Below are 22,767 nucleotides of genomic sequence, written 5' to 3'. Positions count from 1 at the left end.
TGGCCCATCAGTCTTCTATGTACTGAATGATCAATGTGAGAAAAAAACTATACATGAAACAAATTTATATATTTTTTAAAGAAATTTCAAGAAAACAATAAGACTCCCTCTACAAATTGATTGAAAGAAATATTTTGAAGACACAAGAATGAATACTAAAAAACACATTATATATTTGATGTATGGTTAACATAGAAATATATTTTTAATAATAAACAATGATTTATAAGCATAAAGAAAAGTTTTAGTGATATTGGAACATACTATATTTCACCAGAACACCTGTGAGTTTCAGTAAGACTTTCTGCTTTATTAATTAAAAACAGTATATGTTTCTCACACTTTTGTGTGATAGTCCAATGTTTCATACATTATTTCATGAACTTCTAAATTCAATTTAATGGTCAAATACAATCACATCAAATGTCAAAATAATAAACACAATTTGCACATATTCACATCTTTTAAAATTTAATACCCTCGGCTGGAACAGTATTCAAAATATGTAATGAAGATATAAGACTATGTTCAGCAGAAAGGTTTACAATAAAAATATTCAACTGTAGAAATATGATGATATAGTAATACAACAATACACTTCCCTTTCAACCATTAATTTCCTGGAAAACTATTGAAAACATGAAATGAAGGCATAAGATTATGTCCAACAGAAAGGTTTACAATAAAAATATTTAACTTTAGAATTATGATGATATAGTAATACAACAATACACTTCCCTTTCAACCATTAATTTCCTGGAAAACTATTGAAAACATGAAATGAAGGCATAAGATTATGTCCAACAGAAAGGTTTACAATAAAAATATTTAACTGTAGAATTATGATGATATAGTAATACAACAATACACTTCACTTTCAACCATTACTTTCCTCAATTAATTATAAATAGCATCATATTTCACTTAAAATGGTTGGTTGATTGCCATAAAATCTTCTAAAGCTTTGTACTATTTACACATTCATTAGCATCAACAGCTTAAAATTCCTATTCAAGAGATCCATATCCTTGTGAAGTATCTATAAATAACAAACAGAAATTTTATTAAGTTTATAACAAAATCATTTTACAAGACATCGTATGATTACTTTCTTTACCAAGAAAAGTGTGAACAGTTCTATCTCATCCAATCACAGAAAGACTGGTAGTTTGAGATCATCTAATTCCAGAAAAAATGGTTTTTCTAGATAATACAGTTCCCAGAAACATTCATACTTCTAAATTATTCAGGTCCCATAAAGGCCGGTACTACTTCTAGAACACTCAAGCCAAAGAAATACTGGTATTTCAAGATCATCCAGTATGGAGAAAGACAGGTACTTCTAGAACATTCAAGTCTCATAAACACTGGTACTTCTAAATCACAAAAAGACTGGTACAACTACGTCATTCAACTTCCAGAGGGACTGGTAGTTCTAACACATTCAAGTCCCAAAAAGACTGGTATTCCTTGGTCATTCAACTTACAGAGAGACTGGTAGTTCTAGATCATTCAAGTTACAGAGAGACTGGTAGTTCTAGATCACTCAAGTCACAGAGGGACTGGTGGTTCTACATCGCTCAAGTCACAGAAAAACTGGTATTTCTAGATAATCCAGTTCCCATAAAGTCTGGTACTTCTAGGTCATTCAACTTGCAGAGAGACTAATACTTCTAGATCATTCAAGTCCCAGAAAGTTAGGTACTTCTATCTAATTCAAGTTCCAGAAAAGCTCATAGTTCTAGATCATTCAAGTCACAGAAAGGCAGGTATCACTTATAGATCACTCAAGACACAGAAATACTGGTATTTCTAGATCATCCAATTTTTGGCAAAAGATTGGTACTTCTAAATTTCTCAAGTCACAGAAAGACTGGTATTCCAGATCACTCAAGTCACAAAAAGACTAGTACTTCTAAGTCATTCAAGTCACAAAGGAACTGGTAGTTCCATATCACTCATGTCACAAAAAGTGGTACTTCTAGATCATTCAATCCCAAAAAGATTGGTACTTCTATCTCATTTAAGTCTCAGAAAGTCTGGAACTTCTAGACCATTCAAGTTACAGAAAATCTTGTCCATCTAGATCATTTAACTCCAAGAAAGACTAGTACTTTTATATCATTCAAGTCCCAGAAAGCCTGGTACTTGTAGATCACTCAAGTCTCAGAAAGTCAGGTACTTCTAGCTAATTATAGTTCCAGAAAGACCCATAGTTCTAGATCATTCAAGTCCCAGAAAGGCTGGCACTTCTAGTTCATTTCAGTTCCAGAAAGGCTTTTACTTCAAGTTCATTTATGTCCCAGAAAGTCTGGTACATTTAGATTATTCTTCTCAAGAAAGTCTAGTACGTGTAGATCATTCAAGTCCCAGAATGATTGGTACTTCTGGATCACTCAATTCCCAGAAAGACTGGCACTTCTATGATATTTAAGTTACAGAGGGACTAGTCATACTACATCTCTCAAGTCACAGAAAGAATATTTCTAGATAATCCAGTTCCCAGAAAGACTGGTCCTTCTAGGTCACTCAAGTTGCAGAAAGCTTGGTACTTGTAGATCACTCAGATCACAGAAACACTGGTATTTCTAGATCATATAGTTCTCAGAGAGACTGGCACTACATATGGATCACTCAAGACAAAGACATACTGGTATTTCTAGATTGTCCAGTTTGGCAAAAGACTAGTACTTCTAGATCATTCAAGTCCCATAAACGCTGGTACTTCTAAGTCACTCAAGTCACACAAAAACTGGTATTTCAGATCACTCAAATCACAGAAAGACTGTGGACTTCTAAGTCATTCAAGTCACAGAGAGACTGGTAGTTCTAGATCACTCATGCCACAAAAAGTGGTACTTTTAGATTATTCAAGTCCCAGAAAGTCTGGTACTTCCAGATCATTCAATTCCCAGAAAGTCTTGTTTTTCTAGGTCATTTAATTCCAAGAAAGACTAGTGCTTCTAGATCATTCAAGTCCCAGAAAGGCTGGTACTTACAGATCATTGAATCCCAGAAAGGCTGGTACTTATAGATCATTTCAGTTCCAGAAAGGCTGGTACTTCTAGCTCATATGTGTTCCAGAAAGGTTGGTACATCTAGTTCACTGATGTCTATGAAAGGCTGCTACTTCTAGAACATTCAAATCCCATAAAGACTGGTACTTCTGGATCACTAAATTCCAGAAAAAGTGGCACTTTCTAGGTCCTCTGAAATTGCAGATGGACTGGCCATTCTACATCACTCTAGTCACAGAAAGACTGGTATTTCTAGATAATCCAGTTCCCAGAAAGACTGGTAATTCTAGGTTATTCAAGTCCCAGAAAGCTTCGTACTTGTAGATCACTCAAGTCTCAGAAAGTCAGGTACTTTTAGCTTATTCAAGTTCCAGATAGACCTATAATTCTAAATCAAAAAAGTCCCAGAGAGACTGGTACTTCTAGGTCATTCAAGTCTCATAAAAACTCGTACTTCTAGTTAATTCAAGTCCCAGAAAGTCTGGTACTTGTAAATCACTCAGGTTGCAGAAAATCAGGCACTTGTAGATCATTTAAGTCCATGAAATACTGGTAGTTCAAGACCACTCGAGTCCAAGAAATACTGGTACTTGTAAATAATTTAATTTCCACAAAGTCTATTACTTCAGGTACCTCTAGATCATTCAAATCCAAAATGCCTGGCACTTATAGATCAATCAGGTACTATCAGACCATTCAAGTCTTATAAAGATTTGAACTTCTAGATCGTTCAAACTGCAGAGAGACTGGTACTTGTAGATCACTCAAGTCTCAGGAATTCAGGAACTTGTAGACCATTCAAGCTCCAGAAAGAATGGCACTTCTAGATCATTCAAGTCCCAGAGATACTGTTAGTTCTAGACAACACAAGTACCAGAAATTCTGGTTCTCCTAGATAATTAAAGTCCCACAAAGTCTGTTGCTTCTAGATCATTCAAGTCCCAGAAAGCCTGGTAGTTCTAGATAACTCAAATCTCAGAAATACCAGTAGTTGTAAATCACTCAAGTCCCAGAAAATCTGGTATTCTAAATGATTCAAGTTCCAGAATACAGTAGTGTTCACAAAATCAAATCTAGAAAATCAAACATAAGAGCAACTTTACAGTACATCTTAAAATAATGAAACTGGTTATAGTCATTATTCACATAGTATGTACATAAAGAACCAAGAAGAAAACTAGATAGTTATAAAGTTTCTTCCTTTTACACAAATAAATGATAGCCTTTTCACCCATTTTCATTAAAATGTAGGTTTTATTTTTTCATTTTCTTTGTTGATGCATTGTCATCACAAACACTAACACAATAATTTCCAAATACAGGTATTAAAACACAATAAAGACAGATCATTACACTTAATCTACATGGGTCAGTAACTTTAAACACCATTACACACTCAAAAATAGCTCCAAGGACTGAAAAACTGTATGGTTTCTCTTCAGTATCTATTGTTTGATGTTTCTAAATTAAAGTTACACTAATATTATTTTCACTAATTATTCAAAAGTAAGATTTCTCCCCACTATGCATTTTTTTATCATATATTAATGAACTAGGTATTGGTATTTTAAACTGTTTATTACAATAATATGCATATTTAATGTTTTTCCTAACTACATATTCTCTCATATCTTACTACACTATTTGTTCTAAACTGTTTGTTATGTACTACCCAAGTGTAAGGTTTCACACCATTACATATTCTTTCATGATATCTTAATGCACTACTTGTTCTAAGCCATTTGTTATGTACTACACAAGTGTAAGGTTTCACACCAGTACGTATATTCTTTCATGATATCTTAATGCACTATTTGTTCTAAACTGTGTGTTATGTATTACAAAAGTGTGAAGTTTGACACCAGTATGTATTCTTTTACATCTTAATGCACTACTAGCTCTAAACTGTGTGTTATGTACTACACAATTGTAAGTTTTCACACCAGTACGTATATTCTTTCAAATTTTAATGCACTATATGTTCTAAACTATCTGCTGTAAGGTTTCACACCAGTACATTTATTTTTTTTTCAAATCTTAACGCACTATTTGTTCTGAACTGTTTGTTATGTGCTGTACAAGTGTAAGGTTTCACACAAGTATGTATATTCTTTCATATCTTAATCCACTGTTTGTTCTAAGCTGTTTATTACATACTACACAAGTGTAAGGTTTCACACCAGTTTGTATCTTTCATATCTTAATGCACTGTTTGTTCTAAGCTGTTTATTACATACACACACAAGTTGTAAGGTTTCACACCAGTATGTATATTCTTTCATATCTTAATGCACTGTTTGTTCTAAGCTGTTTATTACATACTACACAAGTGTAAGGTTTCTCCCCAGTATGTACTCATTCATTAGCATTTAAGCTAGTTACTTCTAAATTGTTTTTCACAACAGTAAGGTTTCTCTCCAGTATATATATTTTCATGCTTTTTCAATGCATTATTTGTTCCAAATTGTTTACCACATACTGTACATGTGTAAGGTTTCTCTCCAGTATGTATTCTTTCATGTATTTTTTAAGCTAAAATTACTTCTATATTGTTTTCCACAATAGTCACAACTGAAAGGTTTCTCTCTGGTATGTATTCTTTTCATGATATTTTAAAGACTTACTCTATCTCTATTCAAAGTCTTTTCCAACAAATTTTGCAACTGTAAGGTTTTCCTCAGTATGTATTCCCTTATGATATCTTAATGCACTATTTGTTCTGAACTGTTTATTACATACTACACAAGTGTAAGGTTTCTCTCCTGTATGCATTATTTTATGACCTCTCAGTGCTTTATTTGTTCTTAAACTGTTTGTTACATACTCACACAAGTGTGGGTTCACACAGCGTGAATTCTTTCATGATATCTTAATGCACTGTTTGTTTTAAATTTTTTATTACATATTACACAAGTGTAAGGTTTCTCCCCAGTATGTACTCGTTTATGTGCATTTAAGCTAGAGTTAATTCTAAATTGTTTTCCACAAATGTCACAACTGTAAGGTTTCTCTCCACTATGTATTCTTTCATGATATTTTAGTGAACTACATACTCTAAGTGTGTTTTCCTCCAAACTGTACAACAGTGAGGTTTCTTGTCAGTATGTATTCTTTCATGCTGTTTTAACTCATAATTTGTTCCAAAGTGTTTTTCACAAACTGTACAACAATAAGGTTTTTCCCCACTGTGTTTTGCTTCATGAATTTTTAAGTCTGTACACTTTCTAAAGTATTTTCCACAAGTAGCACAACAGTAAGGTTTCTCTCCAGTATGTATCCTTTCATGCTTTTTTAATGCATTACTTGTTCCAAATTGTTTACCACATACTGTACATGTGTAAGGTTTCTCTCCAGTATGGTTTTGTTCATGTATTTTCAAACTAAAATTACTTCTATATTGTTTTCCACAATAGTCACAACTGAAAGGTTTCTCTCCGGTATGTATTCTTTCATGATATTTTAAAGACTTACTTATTCTAAAGTCTTTTCCACAAATTTTGCAACTGTAAGGTTTTTCCTCAGTATGTATTCCTTTATGATATCTTAATGCACTGTTTGTTCTGAACTGTTTATTACATACTACACAAGTGTAAGGTTTCTCTCCTGTATGCATTATTTTATGACCTCTCAGTGCTTTACTTGTTCTAAACTGTTTGTTACATTCTACACAAGTGTAAGGTTTCACACCAGTATGTATTCCTTCATGATATCTTAATGCACTGTTTGTTCTAAGCTGTTTATTACATATTACACAAGTGTAAGGTTTCTCCCCAGTATGCACTCGTTTATGTGCATTTAAGCTAGAGTTAATTCTAAATTGTTTTCCACAAATGTCACAACTGTAAGGTTTCTCTCCACTATGTATTCTTTCATGATATTTTAATGAACTACGTACTCTAAAGTGTTTTCCACAAACTGTACAACAGTAAGGTTTCTTGTCAGTATGTATTCTTTCATGCTGTTTTAACTCATAGTTTGTTCCAAAGTGTTTTTCACAAACTGTACAACAATAAGGTTTTTTCCCACTGTGTTTTGCTTGATGAATTTGAAAGTCTGTACCTGTTCTAAAGTATTTTCACAAGTTGTACAACAGTAAGGTTTCTCTCCAGTATGTATTCTTTCATGCTTTTTTAATGCATTATTTGTTCCAAATTGTTTACCACATACTGTACATGTGTAAGGTTTCTCTCCAGTATGGTTTTGTTCATGTATTTTTAAACTAAAATTACTTCTATATTGTTCTCCACAAAACTTACAACTGAAAGGTTTTTCTCCAGTATGTATTCTTTCATGATATTTTAAAGACTTACTTATTCTAAAGTTTTTCCACAAATTTCACAACTGTAAGGTTTTTCTCCAGTGTGTATGTTTTCATGCTTTTTTAATTCATTACTTTTTTCGAAGTGTTTTCCACAAACTGGACAACAATAACGTTTTGTTCCAGTATGAATTTGTTGATGCATTTTTAAGTCACTATTTGTTTTAAATTCTTTTCACAAATTTCACAATAATAAGGTTTCTCCCTCAGATGTATTCTTTCATGATTTGTTAATACAAGATTTGTTATGAATTGTTTATTACATATTGTGCAAGTATAAGATTTCTCTATAGTATGTGTTTGTTCATGTTTTTTTAATTCACTAATAATTTTGAAATGTTTTCTGCAAACTACACATCTGTACAATTCTTTACCAGCATGTTGTTTTAAGTTATTAAATATTACAGATTCCTTTTCACGTGTTACATAATTGTAAGGTTTATCACCACCCTGAGGTATATTAGACTCTTTTATGTTACTTCCACTAAAATTTGCTTTTCCACATACATCATTATTTGGTTTTGAAGATGTATTAGCTCCTTTCACAGCATCTTCTTGTTTTAAAACATAACCAGTAAAATGACTTCCACAACAGTTGTCCACATTGGTCTTTGTATCTAAAATCAAAATAAGTGATACAACATGCATAATTAATTTTGGTCCTCTCCTTATTGGTGGGTCAACTTGTACATATCATGAGTTAATTCAGCCTTTTATACTATTTTGTTAAACTAGGAATCAAAATGTAGTTAAACCTCTCATACAGTGGATTACACATGCATGTAACCCAAAAGTGACCAGAATTTCTGTGCAGTAATTTTTAATGTTTTGTGTATCCTAAAAAATTTGGCTTTCAGTAAATATTATGTCTTGTGTACATGATATTGTCCACTTAATAACAAAAATTTGTCCAGGAATACAAAAAGTAGGACTACTGACTACTACTGAATACAAAGTGGTTTTACATGTTAAAATAAAACTACTTTTCTTTATCTCATAAAACGTTCTAAATAAAAGTATTTTCAGTGAAAGTTTATATTTTATATATTATTTCCACTACTCTCACTATATACTGACAGTCCATTTGATTGACTTCATAACTAGCATAAATAATATAAATCTGAATTATCCTCTTTTACTTCTGAAATAAGAGACAGTCTGTCTATAAAGAACTACAAAGATAAGTACAGTTAGAAAGTTTATTTTGTTCTCATCTTATAGTAACAATGACTCTTTCAATCCATTTTAACTTAACTTTAATGTATCCTTTTACAGTTTTGTCATTTTATTGCCTCAAAGCATTTTATATAAGTAGAGGTATAAAGAACACAAAAAACACAGGTGTCATATACCTCAGTCCACCACCACCCCCTTAGTGGTAGAGCAGTATGCTTGCAGACTTCCAAAGCTAGAAATTGGGTTTTGATACTTGTGGTGACCAGAGCACAAATAGTTCTCTGTGTAACTTTGTGCTCAGTTTTGAAAAAAACCAAAGAAACATAAAACATAAATTAACTTTAACTCATGTAACATAATAGCTTTTAAAAATTAACAAGTATTCAACCTATTCTTTTAGGCCACTAACCACAAATTTAAAGACATTAGGACATATTTGTATCCACATTCAACATATCATAGATCTTCTTGGAAAACAGTGTGTTTTCACATTCATAAGACTAAATAATGCTGTCATTAAACTTTGAAATAACCTCACCTTGTGACAGACCATCTGGTAGTTCATTTTTCACTCTGATAAATACATTCTAAAATCAAACACATTCAAAACATCAAATAATAACTAATAACATCACTAAAGTAAACAAATAAGTATCTACTGACTAATTGAAGACATGATGATATAAATCTAACACTTCAAAGTCAGTTATTTGTAGTTAAACAATAAACTTTAACCCTGAGACAAATTATCACAGTAAGGTAAGGAAACAATAAGAACAGTGAAATATTTGTGAACAATTAGAATTAATGACACAACATCACCAATGAAATGTGTGGAAGGTTATTAACATAATGAATAAAATTTGACAATGTAATACCCATGAACAATTGACATAAATGCAACAATAATGAAAGTGTAACTTCTAAGCATAGTTAACATTAATAACAAAGCTACCACTGTCCCACCAGAGGGCACTGATCTACTGAGGTGAACTACAAAGTCTGCTCTAGAGCCCTTAATTTCTAGGAGCAGATGTAAGACACAGGCTGAAAACTGACTGGGGAAACATCACATGCTCAATGGACCAACTGAAGAAAAGGAGTCTGAGGCAAGTTATCCCAAAGCATCTCACTGCAGTAAGGTTACTTACAGTCTGATGTCTCCATCTCACTGCAGTAAGGTTACTTACAGTCTGAACTGACAGTGGATTTCCCCTTCCCCAACTGTTGCCAGTTACTATATTTCAGAAGTGATCTCATTTGCCTCATGATGGAAATAATAATCCAGAAATTCATCCATATATAGTTAATAAAATGAATTTTTATGGAAAATCAACTACTTAACAGGGAAATGCTCAAAATATCTCCTAAAGATTGTACAACTGAGAAACTAGTTAATGAATACTTTGTCAAGAAAACTGACAACGCGTTATCTGACGCTAAGGTGCTTATATATACAGTACCAGGAAAGAGGGCACACTGACACAGGTGGAGAGTATTACAAAACAAATATTACATAAAACCAACACTTAAATGGGCAAAGAATGAAATCCTGGCAGTCAAGTAATAACTATAGTGATAGGAAGTATATATGTTTTGGAACATTACTGATACAATAAGAACACTCATGACCGCGTGGCGGTTAACATTAATGATACAATAAGAACACCGTAACACGCGTGAATGGTTAACATTACTGATACAATAAGAACACCATGACACGTGGACTGTTAACATTACTGATACAATAAAACACCATGGCACGTGGGCGGTTAATATTACTGATACAATAAGAACACCATGACACGCGTGGACAGTTAACATTACTAATACAATAAATACACCATGACACGTGGGCCGGTTAACATTACTGATACAATAAATACACCATGACCGCGCGGGCGGTTAACATTACTGATACAATAAATACACCACATTACATGTGCGGTTAACATTACTGATACAATAAGAACACTCGTAACATGCGGGACGCATTAATATTACTGATGCAATAATGAACACTAACATACGTGATACAATAAGAACACTGTAACATGTGAACAGTTAACATTACTGATACAATAAGAACACTGTAACATGTGAAACAGTTAACATTACTGATACAATAAGAACACTGTAACATGTAAACATTTAACATTACTGATACAATAAGAACACTGTAACATGTAAACATTTAACATTACTGATACAATAAGAACACTGTAAACCAACCATTAATTACTGATACAATAAGAACACTGTAAATATGGAACAGTTAACATTACTGATACAATAAGAACATTGTAAACCACAATTATTACTGATACAATAAAAGAACAGTTGTAAGCATCTATAGACAGTTAACATTAATGGGTACAATAATAAGTGTAACTTCTTGTTGACAATGACATTAATTAATGCTACACTATAAAGAGTGTAACATCTGTTGAAAGCTATCAATGCTACAATAATAAGTGCAACATCTCTTGACAGCTACATGTATGTAATAAGTGCAACATTCTTGACAGCTACATACATGTTGTTATAAGTGCAACATCTCTTGACAGCTACATATATGTTATAAGTGCAACATCTCTTGACAGCTACATATATGTTATAAGTGCAACATCTCTTGACAGCTACATATATGTTATAAGTGCAACATCTCTTGACAGCTACATGTATGTTATAAGTGCAACATCTCTTGACAGCTACATGTATAAGAAGAGTATAACAAAAAAGGATAGTATGTGAATTGCTAACATTAATGATACAAAAAACAACAAGAACTTTACAAAATAGTTTGTTATTGTTTGTGAATTTTGTAACTACTAACATCTCAACACTTATTCTGCTACAGGCACAAGAAGTCCAGAGAAACATTTTAGCTTCATAATCACTTAAACAAGAGAAGTGTAAAAGTTTTAATATAAAATTACCTCAGTTTTATCTGTTGCTTCATCATAGCTCTCTTTCTGTTCTTCTTTCACTACACTGGTAAGTAAAGAATTTTCTTCTATGGAATCAGCTTCTACTGTTAGTAAAGAATTAACAGTTTATTGGTCTATAACAAGACTGAATGTCAATCCATACTCTACAACATAATGTATTTAGGTGAACAGGCATCTTGTATAATTTCAATTGCAGTGTACAGGTATGTTAACACCCACCAAAAAAAGTATCAATCATCAGAAAAGTGGAGAGAAATAATATCAGACATGATAAGTAAATATGAAACAAAGAGAAAAGTAGACAAATAAAAATTACTCAAACACTATTAACTGACTACACCATATACATGTACAGTGGAACCTTTACATTTAGTAAAATTGGTAATTTCTTTTAAAATACTCCAAGCCTATTTCTTTGGTTTGAATGTCACTGATACAGCAACACACAAAATTCTCCACTCTTATGCATTCCTTCTGCAACTAAGTCACTCCTAAATTCTTCCTGCCACATGCCAGACTTCTGTTTGAAGTCATGATGACATTATATATTCCTCTTGATGGTGGGAGGTAACTAGTAAAGTATCTCAGAGGTAAGTACCTCTTTACAATTAATATTAATCACTCAAATGTAACTTCAGATCAACACACCTATGAAAAACTAAAACACACACACACACAAGTACACAAAAGAAACAAAAGAATTTAATAACATGTGAGCTGATAATGAGCACTAGGACAGAAAATGAAACAATTCTAAATAAAACTCTGTTGTGATAAAAAGAAATGTGAATGTGACCAGAAACAGTATGTATTATACTAGGTTTATTTACAATTCAGTAAAGGTTACTCCACCTCTAGAGAGATAAACTTCAGAAAGAAAACATCCTTCTTAGCAGAGCTTTCTTAACTTAATCAAATATAAATTAGAGGAGACATTTTCAGATGGACCAAACAAAAACAAGTGTCCACAGTAAAAAACACAAGACGTGATGACCACAACTACCTACTATGTAATCAGATTTTATTTATTTATTAATAAGTTATACAAGTTCCCATAAGGAGAACAAGGTAACACAGGAAATTATAGCTGGACCTGCAAAAACAGAGAGTTGAAGAGAACCAAACACTTCATCAAAATGTTCTTGGTTTGTGCAAATGAAAGAAGAAAACAATAGACATACAAGAGAGATTCTCCTAACTTCCAGTGAAGGTATCCATTCTCAATGAAGTTGCATTCAGAACTAGAGACTAGACCAACACTCCATGTCTAGACAGCACTAGTGAATCTGTGTTCAACTCTGGTTTCAACAGTGAAAGTTTCTTCATGGATGGGATGTCATCACATTGAATATTATCTTCAACCTGCCAACTGGCAACTATAATAAAGCTACATAATACTCAAAACAATTCATAAAAAGTATATTGTTTAAAGATACAAGTATGTCTGGAATTTGAAACCTACTCACTACAATTATAAGGTACTAGCTACTTATCCATACTTGATGCTGAAGACCAAGACAACTTACAAAAAAATGGTTGTCCACCCTTCCAACAGCATCAACAGTGGATGGCCTGTCCTTTTACACAATCACTGGAAGCATACAGAATAGTGTGTCTAATTTGTGGGAACCAGCAAACCAAATTGGGAAAAGGAATCTGTTAAAATGTTCATTACACCAGCAATATCCACATTACCATTGACAACAGTAAGTGAATAGAACAAACAGACAAACAAAAGATGTGCACATACAAATTTCTCATATCCAGTGTGGTTGAAAAAACTTTACCAATCTCATTTTGATAATGATTAAGTAAGGAGGGATCTATGAAATGATATCAACTAGCTAGCCAACTTTGTAATGGCAAAGAAACAAGATAAGAAATCCTAAGAGGATGGGATTGTTATTGGGCCTAAGTTAAATAAGACAAAATGTCTTATTCAGAAGTTACAGACAAATGGATCCTGTGGTTGAGAAAATGAAACAAAATGAGAGTAGAGAGGAAAAAGATGTGAAAGTGGAGAAAAGAGTGAAGAATACAGCCTCAAAGGCAAACACCCAACAGATATAATACAGAAAAAAATATAATGCGTTAACCAAAATAAAGAAAATTGCCTAGAATATGAAGAAGTTCACACGTCGCAAGCTCTTCTCAAAAAAAATATGTATGAGGATAAAATGATTGTTCAATAAAATGAACAAATTAAGAAGAAAACAAAACATAATAACAGTAGTAACGATGTCCAGAAATAACGTGAAGAGAATAAAAGTCAAATTGACTTCCAAAAAGAAATACATGAAAGGAAGAAAATTCTCCTCCAAGATAAAATCATCTAACATAAGCCTAATCCTCTCTCATATTACAGAAATGAGTCCCATTATTTGGAAACAAAAAATGAAAATGTCTGAAGAAGTCATGACAATATTTTAAATATAGAAGAAACTGCAGGTAACTCAACATACATGAACTCAATACACTTATCAATAAGTCCAACAAAGCATTGAACAATCCAGCTGTATGTCATTAATAAGATAAAATATACTGAACAATCATAAAAAGAATCAAGACAAGTAGTCTTAACGTTCGATCCAAAAAAAAGCACCAAGAGATCATCTTTTGTAAACACAGTCAGTGCCCCTCAAAAGAAAAAACTTCCAAGATAGCTAAGAAGTCATGTTGTGAAGTGTAGAACTATGGATAAGTATCATGCAGCTATGCACTGCATAGAGGGCATTCAAAATTGACAACACTAATACTCAATTAAAAGAAAAACTTCCAAGATAGCTAAGAAGTCATGTTGTGAAGTGTAGAACTATGGATAAGTATCATGCAGCTATGCACTGCATAGAGGGCATTCAAAATTGACAACACTAATACTCAATTAAAAGAAAAAACTTCCAAGATAGCTAAGAAGTCATGTTGTGAAGTGTAGAACTATGGATAAGTATCATGCAGCTATGCACTGCATAGAGGGCATTCAAAATTGACAACACTAATATACAACAAAAAACAATCTATGATTCAAAAGAAAATCTGCCCATTTTGAAATTATGAATACATAGATCTTCTAAAAAAATTTTTAACACAAATACTATAGTAAAAGAGTTGATACCCATACCAGCCATCCTGAGATATATTCTTACTTCAAGTAGGTTTCTTGTCATCTCAAAAGTTGTTTGAAATTGTGTACAGAAAAAGTGTTTAATTCCATGCAAGACATGAATTTTATTTCACATTTAAACTTTTATTATCAACGTATGAAATTCTAAGTTATAATTTAAATATTACTGTTGTCCTACACTGAATATATATTTCCACTCACATAAGAACTTCTCTCATTCAATTCCAGAATAATGATTTACTTTGTCATCTCAACTGAAAAACAATTAGCTAAGATTTCTTGAAAACCCATAATCACTCCCCAACCCATGAAAAAAGCATCCATAAAAAGATGCAAGTAGAAGAGAAATAGTTATGGTGTTTTCCCTGTTAAGCAAAACAAACATGAATAAGGGAGGAAGAAGGATAGCTGAGTCCAGGCAATTCTAAGTAAGGTTTTCACTGATCTTGCAACACAAACTCAAGGGGTTGAGGAGGGCATGTGAGGGATGGAGGGAATTGAGAACCAGGGCTTCACTGTCCATAAATGAAAAGAAGTACACTAAGCCTGATGGTGGAAGGAGTTAAAATTACTCTCAAGTGGACAAAGTTTTAGTTTGTAATAGGAAAGGAATTCTGCAAATTTATGAGCTATTCCACACAAGTTGCTTCTTGCAGAAGCAAATGAGTGTATTTGTAAGCAGCTTGATGGAACAGAACTAATAACATCCAGTTGGTCATACAATGATGGAAGTGGAAGCCTTGAGTATGAAAAAGAGGCTCTCACCACTCAACAGAAAACTTAAGTGTAGATGCCAAACTAAATTATAAAGCACAAGATTGAAAAACTTGACCTCTATGAATAAAGCAAAGGTAATATCTGGATGTTAGGTAAATATGGATGTGAAGGTAAGTATCTGAGACATTCACTTTTGTCTTCCAGAGACCTGGAGTAAATGTCCACCAAAGTGTGAGGAAGAATGCCATGGTAAAACAAGGGTCAAAGAAAGGATTAAGACATGACAGATCTGTAACTGGATGTCAGTTTCTTGTTTTCTTAGGAACTATAAATAACCTGGATTGATCTCCTGAAGAAATATGATGGACAGGTTCTACAGTGTCCTTGAAAAGGATAATATGAACCATTTCTGAAAAATACTAGCAAGAAACAGAATCCTGAAGACAGAAAATGGGATAACAGAGGATGGTTAAGAAATTCAAGGGATAAACATCAAGACAAGACCTGAAGCACCCACATATTTTATGTAAAATTGTACCAAAGGTGCATAACCTGAAGCAGGTAAAGCTGTAATAGACAAGAAACCAAGGATGAAACAGAGGAATGTTGGCAAGCAGCCTCTACCCTTGACTCCAACGATTCAGAAAGATCTACAAAAGTTGACCTCCATAAAATGTCACTATCCATAGATATTGTAAGAAAGATGTGGATACTCAGGAGATCCCACCAATATAAATATAAACAGGTATTCATATCTTTAATTAAATACAATTTCTGACAGGTAATAATAAGAATAGCTTCAATGACATTTTTTTTGTTATTTCAATAAACTAAGTGAACTGTTGATTAACAAGGTTACTTCATTATAAGTTGACTTTATTTTATAAGACAGAAAATACTGAAAATCAAGAATGAAAGGAGTCTTGTTAATCATTGTTTTGCTGGAGCACAGTTACTGTAATTTATACAGATACATGTATTTAAGACTTGTTGAGAAACATTTTCTCCTGTTTAGCATTAACTGTCTCGTTCACCAAGTTGGGCCTGGTGCCAGCTATGTTTTGATCATTAAACACAAGGTTGCTACAGGAGGATGTAAACATATATGTCAGACCTGCCACATTCTAAGATTTTAACTGAAGGTTACACAAGACAGAATGAAAATTTTAAAAAGATGCCACTTGAAGACCTTTGTAACATTTTTGTCAAAAGTATTAAATGCTGTGATAAAACGTCCTTTCCCCAGAATTTTATACTAATGAAAATTGGTTGTACCCTGCCCCTGAGTTGTAGCCTCACACTGCTTGGCAACCAGAATACACTGTGGCATAATCTCAAGTTTTGTACCTCCTCAAAAACATTCTACAAAACAGACATGCCTGACTTCAACATCATTAATTCTTTACAAGTAAAATAATTATAAAAATTAAAGTCAATTAAAATGAATGGTAAAAAGTTGTTTCATAGCAATAGCTATTTGGTTAATTTGGGATTTAAAGGTCACAAATTTAACTACAAATGCAAATGATGTGTATAGAATATAACTATGATAGCTCCACTGGTTTCAAGTATTAGACATCAAGATCAAAATAAGCAACAATAAAAAATAACCTAATTTTATGATTATACACCTCTGGAACAGTGAATCAAGTCATTATATGCGAAATACTATATATGCAATTAGAAACAAATAATTCAAACAGATAGTTAAAGAAGTAATATTCATACTGTTTGTGTTTGATAGAACACAAAGAATTTAAATTCAAAAAATAGATACATACCACTAATAAAGGTGAAAGGTTTGTCTTCACTACTAATAAAGGTGAAAGGTTTGTCTTCATTCTTCATCACTTTGATACCCAATAAAATATCCTCCTCTTCAGAAACAAGTTCACATTTCATCTTTATCACTTCCATGGTTACGTCTTTATATTCTTATCAAAACCTACAATTCATAGAAACAAACAGGTTAAGTATCACTTCCATGGTTACGTCTTTATATTCTTATCAAAACCTACAATTCATAGAAACAAACAGGTTAAGTATCACTTCCATGGTTACATCTTTATATTCTTATCAAAACCCTACAATTCATAGAAACAAACAGGTTAAGTATTAGTACTTTCCTTCAAAAAGTAAGTTAATCAAAATTCACACTATCTCGATAAAAATTGTGACAATCTTTAACAACAGTTTCATGTATTTTAAACACAACTGGAAAGTAAATTTTACCCAACTGAATATATATATATATATTCTACATTATACAAAATTGAAAACCAGTGAAATAATTCAAATATTAAGACTAAATTTTTGTCATAAAAGTACTTTAATGTTTTAATGAGGAATATAATTATATTTAACACAACTGTTTTGTATTTAACATCATGTGACAGATAATATAATAAACTTTGTTTAATGTTTTAGTGATGAATATAACTATTATATTTAGCACAACTGTTTTGTATTTAACATCATGTGACAGATAATATAATAAACTTTGTTTAATGTTTTAGTGATGAATATAAATATTATATTTAACACAACTGTTTTGTATTTAACATCATGTGACAGATAATATAATAAACTTTGTTTAATGTTTTAGTGATGAATATAAATATATTTAACATAACTGTTTTGTATTTAACATCATGTAACAGATAATATAATAAACTTTGTTCAATCTTTAATGATGAATATAAACTTTATATTTAACACAGCTCTTTTGTGTTTAACATCATGTGACAGATAATATAATAAACTTTATTCAATGTTTTGATGATGAATATAAACATTGTATTTAACACAGCTGTTTTGTGTTTAGCATTACAATATAGACAAAGTAAGAAAAACAGTTGTATAAACTTTATTGAATGTAAACAATTATTTTGTGTTAACATGTATCCAACTATAAATTAATGCAGATTATTTATCACATGTAAAAGAAATAAATAGCTGATGTATGGAAATGAGTGAGATGAAACATTTTGTCTAGATCAGCTTTGAGAGTGTTAATAAAACAGTTGGAAGTTTAAAAGATAAGGCTCTTGGACCTGATAATATTTCCCCAAGGGTTTTGGAGAACATTAAAGATTGTATATATGACCCACTTTTTACTAGTAAGCAGGTGCCAGAAGATTAGAAGTCATCCAGTTTCAAGGGAGATGATGAAAACTGTTCCAACAGTTACAAACCCATCAGTCTTACATTAGTTGCAGGAAATGTTTTGGAAAGTCTGCTAAAATATGTTTCACACAGTTATTCAGCACAGTTTTGAATGTCATTAGATAGTCAATGTGGTTTCACTAAAGGACAATCTTGCCCAACAAATCTTTATAAGGGTTATGACCTATGTAAATTAGTGTAAGAGTGTAGATTTGGCACATCTTGATTGTCAAAACATTTGACAAGATGCCACATAAAAGGCTTGAAAAAAATATCTCTATAAGTGCTGGGAATAAGTTAGCAAACTGGATAGAAAAATTGCTGGATGAAAGAAAGCAGAGGGTTGTTAAAAACATAGTTCAGAGAAACTGTATTAATGTCATAAGTGGTGTGGTACCTCAGGGCTCAGTCTTAGTACCTTTACTCTTTTTGATCTACATCAATGGCATAGATGAAGTAATAATCAATAAATTACTTAAATTTACAAATGATATTAAGGTATTGGTTGTTGTTGGATCTGAAGAGGATGTTGGTGATTTACAAAGGATTCAGATCACTTAGTGAATTGGACAAATAAATGACAAATGTAAGGATAATGATGTGGGTTATCATAAGTTGAATTACAATTTGATGGGAATAACCTGGACAGTATCATGAAAGTGTAATAGTTGATATCAGTCTCTTGGCCATCCAAGCAGTTTGCTGTTGCTTGTGGTACAGCAAATAGGATTTTAGGTTGTATCTACAGAAACAATGAATACAAGTCTAAAGAGGTTATAATTTTATTGTATAGGTCAGTGGTTAGACCACATTTGGAATACTGTGTTCAGTCTTGGGTTCCTTACCTTTAGGAAACTCACTGAATTGTTGGAAATGGTTCAGATAAGGGTTAGAAGAATGGTAACTTGGATGGAAGGGTTATCATAATGAGAAGAGATTGTAATCTCTCAAAGTGTTAGAGAGGATGTGATTGAAGTGTTAAAGAGAAGTAATAGTACTGATACATCATTTGTTTCCATACTTAACAGTGAAAACTGTTGGACTAGGGAACACAAATATAAATTTTGGCAGAGTGAGAGACATCTTCAAATAAGATAGTTTTATTCTTCTAACAGCATAGTTGGCCTTTGAAATAGGTTACCTTCAAATGTTGTGGAAGCAGTAAATTTGAGTTTAAGAGAAAGCTTGATAAGTATACTCATGGCATGAGCTTAAGATGTTTTGTTTCAGAGTTATTTATTATTAGTTTTAGTTCAGTTTAGAAGATAGAACAGTTGACATGTTGTTCCAAAACATTATGTTATGTTAATAGTTATCAACTTTATAAACAATTTTAGAAGATTACACTTGTTATAGTTACACCTTAGCAACTTCTCCAATTTTAAAGTTTTAAAATATTGTAAACTACAAAAGACAGGAGAAACTACATGTAGCACAAGAAAAAGAGAGATATTTGTGTATACAATGACATGTCAACTACTTATGTCAGATTCACTTAAATGCTTAACAGATTCCCCAAAACATAAAAAATATGTATTTTTTAATGACCAGAAGAGTTAACTACATGTATTATAAAACATAACAATGTAGTTCTGATACATTGTGATGGTCATTATATTATTTAAAAATGGCTGGTATGGGTAGAGAAAGCATTAGAGCAACAAACAACCTTTCGACCTTCTTCGGTCATCAATCCCACCATTCATCAGTAAAATAGATGCCCAAGAATTGGCAGTAGGTGGTGAGGACTAGCTACCTTCCTTCTAGTCTTACACTGCTAAATTATGAACAGGTACCATAGATAGCCCTCGAGTAGCTTTGTGCAAAATCAAAAAAAATATATCGACATAGAAAAGTTTATCACAGCTGCTATACACATGACAACATAGTTCTGATAAACACTCACCTCTCCACATAGAATAGTTTATTACATCTCCTATACACATGACAACATAGTTCTGATAAACACTCACCTCTCCACATAGAATAGTTTATTACATCTCCTATACACATGACAACATAGTTCTGATAAACAATCACCTCTCCACATAGAATAGTTTATTACATCTCCTATACACATGACAACATAGTTCTGATAAACAATCACCTCTCCACATAGAATAGTTTATTACATCTCCTATACACATGACAACATAGTTCTGATAAACACTCACCTCTCCACATAGAATAGTTTATTACAGTTACTATACACATGACAATGTAGTTCTGATAAACACTCACCTCTCCACATAGAATAGTTTATTACAGTTACTATACACATGATAACATGGTTCTGATTTAAAGCCTCAGCACACATACATTTTGGTAATGCAGCAAGGTAAAATCAATCTGTTCTCTGAAAAAGTGTTTAAATGAGTGGTATTTTTCAGTTACCTGTTTCTAGCTAGTACTGGGAGATGTTATTGGTTAATCAACATAAAACCTAATGAATTTCACTTATCCAATCATTCTTACATTTGATTCTTTAGACTGGATAAGTTAAAACTATTGGTCAGTTTACAAGATCTTACAAAGTAAAAATGGTGTTGAAATATTGAACAATCTATTTGAATTATAGGACATGTAAAGATGTTTGTGTAAGTACTTCAGTGATTTTGAAAGGTTAAACACATACAAGTTCAGAGATATCAGTATCCTCATGGTGTAAGTTTATGCATAATATACGAGACACAAAACACTGAACAGGGTTTGAGCACTTTAGTTAAAAAAAGAATTCCATAATTTTTTATGACCGTTCTTTTAAATTTCTATGACCCTTTTAGTCCTCAACAAATATACTTTTAAGTTTTTATAATCTTAACAGAATTAAATGACAGATTTTGTATAAACTCAGGACACACATACAAAACGTGGAACTTTCACATTCTAGTGAAAAGGCACTGTTTTTAACACTACAACATAAATAAAGAGCAAAATAAAAGTGAAAGACTTGCGACGAGTTAATCATGCTCAAAACACGGTACTTAAAACAAACACATTTACTTTAAGACAGAAATCGTTTTAACGATGTAAGATAGCAAATCGTATAACATCTTCATGAACATGGTTGTTTTATTGTTTAATTATCATTCCCACTACCATTTCGTTTACCTATGAATTTTAATTACATTAAAAGCTAACTCACCCTCTACCTACTCATTAGCGTTTCGAGTAAGTGGGTGCAGAATGAAACCGACATCATCTTCCCTATCGGTGACATACAGATACTACTGGTGTAGCAGAAAAGTATAAAATTTGCAATAATAATAATTTGTCCTCTAGCGATTTACGTTATGAGTAAATACCTTACCAGAAACTTATTCAAGAGAAACAGTCACGGAATAATTATTAAAAATATAATTATTGACCTTTTGTCACTCAGTGTTGTTACCTATATTGAAATGTATTGTTCCAATATTGTACTGGTTGTTATTGTTGTTGTTTTGGAGGGGCGGGTGGTTATAATGTTTTCTTGGTGTTTCTTATTTCTGATTTCATTCTTATTGATTTATTAATATTTTATGATAAACTGTTTACTGATATTAGTATTTAGTCCGTAACGGATTTACTGTTGTACATTTATTTCAGTTCCTACGCTTGTTTCTGTATAGTTTTCTTTTTTGTATGTGACGTATATTCTTACAAGCGCGAGTCCTTGCTGTTCCAGAAATTTATAGAACGTTCGAGTGCGTAAGGATCAACAATGTACTAGATTTGTGTATAATACTAGTGATTGACAGTATTGTTGCAAGCAAAGTTTGGTGAAGGTTCTAGAGACTCGCGTGATGTGTATAAAAATAATACGCCAAGGGGGAAGTGTATTATTGGGCAGCTATAGTTATATGGAGCTATAATTGTGATTAACGTCTACTAATCGGAAAACTACAGAACTGGACCAGGAACGTTTATAAATTTTGAAGAGTATGTGATAATATCACCTCAGAATTAATTCGCTCGTCGTGGACGTAAATTTCCAATAAAATATTTAGTTCTAGACCAGATACGAAACTCAGTATTGATGTCGAGTATTGTTTGTAAACTCTTATATATATACCATCATTTATAATAACTATTAGTAATAACCGTTGTTATACATTTTATAGTTTATATGATTGTATATTAAAATATATTTGTGTTAAAAAAGAAATTGTATCAATCTTGTTGGCAAATAGTATAAATTTAATACATATTAACATTTAATTAACTACTCAGCTCAAATTCAAATTTCCAGTTATTTGTGAAAGGGCCCGGCATGGCCAAGCGTGTTAAGGCGTTCCACTCGTAACCTGAGGGTCGCGGGTT

The 22,767-nt window shown here is 32.2% G+C and overlaps 2 protein-coding genes across 3 annotated transcripts; both read right to left on the bottom strand.

The window, feature by feature from the left end:
• Positions 1-172: 172 nt before the first annotated feature.
• On the bottom strand, positions 173-21,705 carry LOC143242641 (uncharacterized). Of its 2 annotated transcripts, none has more exons than XM_076486113.1 (6): positions 21,611-21,705; positions 17,082-17,245; positions 11,451-11,545; positions 9,050-9,098; positions 7,843-7,952; positions 173-1,039 (listed from the first exon to the last, which is right to left on the bottom strand). In XM_076486113.1, the coding sequence occupies exons 2-6, from the start codon at positions 17,215-17,217 to the stop codon at positions 974-976; spliced, it is 456 nt and encodes a 151-aa protein (XP_076342228.1). In that variant the 5' UTR covers positions 17,218-17,245; positions 21,611-21,705; the 3' UTR covers positions 173-973. The 2 variants fall into 2 exon arrangements, with proteins under 2 accessions (XP_076342228.1, XP_076342229.1); XM_076486114.1 differs by lacking the exon at positions 173-1,039 and adding an exon at positions 1,046-4,090.
• Positions 6,055-7,089, bottom strand: LOC143243259 (uncharacterized; the record flags this gene model as incomplete). Its single annotated transcript, XM_076487108.1, has 1 exon — positions 6,055-7,089. A coding segment is annotated over one exon (1,035 nt), but the record flags the coding sequence as incomplete, so codon positions are not given.
• Positions 21,706-22,767: the final 1,062 nt, after the last annotated feature.

The sequence above is a fragment of the Tachypleus tridentatus genome, unplaced genomic scaffold, assembly GCF_004210375.1.
Source record: "Tachypleus tridentatus isolate NWPU-2018 unplaced genomic scaffold, ASM421037v1 Hic_cluster_2, whole genome shotgun sequence".
Lineage (NCBI taxonomy): Eukaryota > Metazoa > Arthropoda > Merostomata > Xiphosura > Limulidae > Tachypleus > Tachypleus tridentatus.
Note: the sequence above shows the minus strand (reverse complement) of the source record. Positions and strands in the feature narration are given on the sequence as shown.

Bases quoted from the DNA above. Each gene is read 5' to 3' on its own strand.
- LOC143242641 (XM_076486113.1), bottom strand. From the start codon at position 17,217: ATGGAAGTGATAAAGATGAAATGTGAACTTGTTTCTGAAGAGGAGGAT. The intron at 11,546-17,081 runs GTATGTATCTAT...CTTTACTAACAG, and splicing joins ACCTTTCACCTTTATTAGTG to TAGAAGCTGATTCCATAGAA. The intron at 7,953-9,049 runs GTGAGGTTATTT...TTTTGATTTTAG, and splicing joins ACCAGATGGTCTGTCACAAG to ATACAAAGACCAATGTGGAC.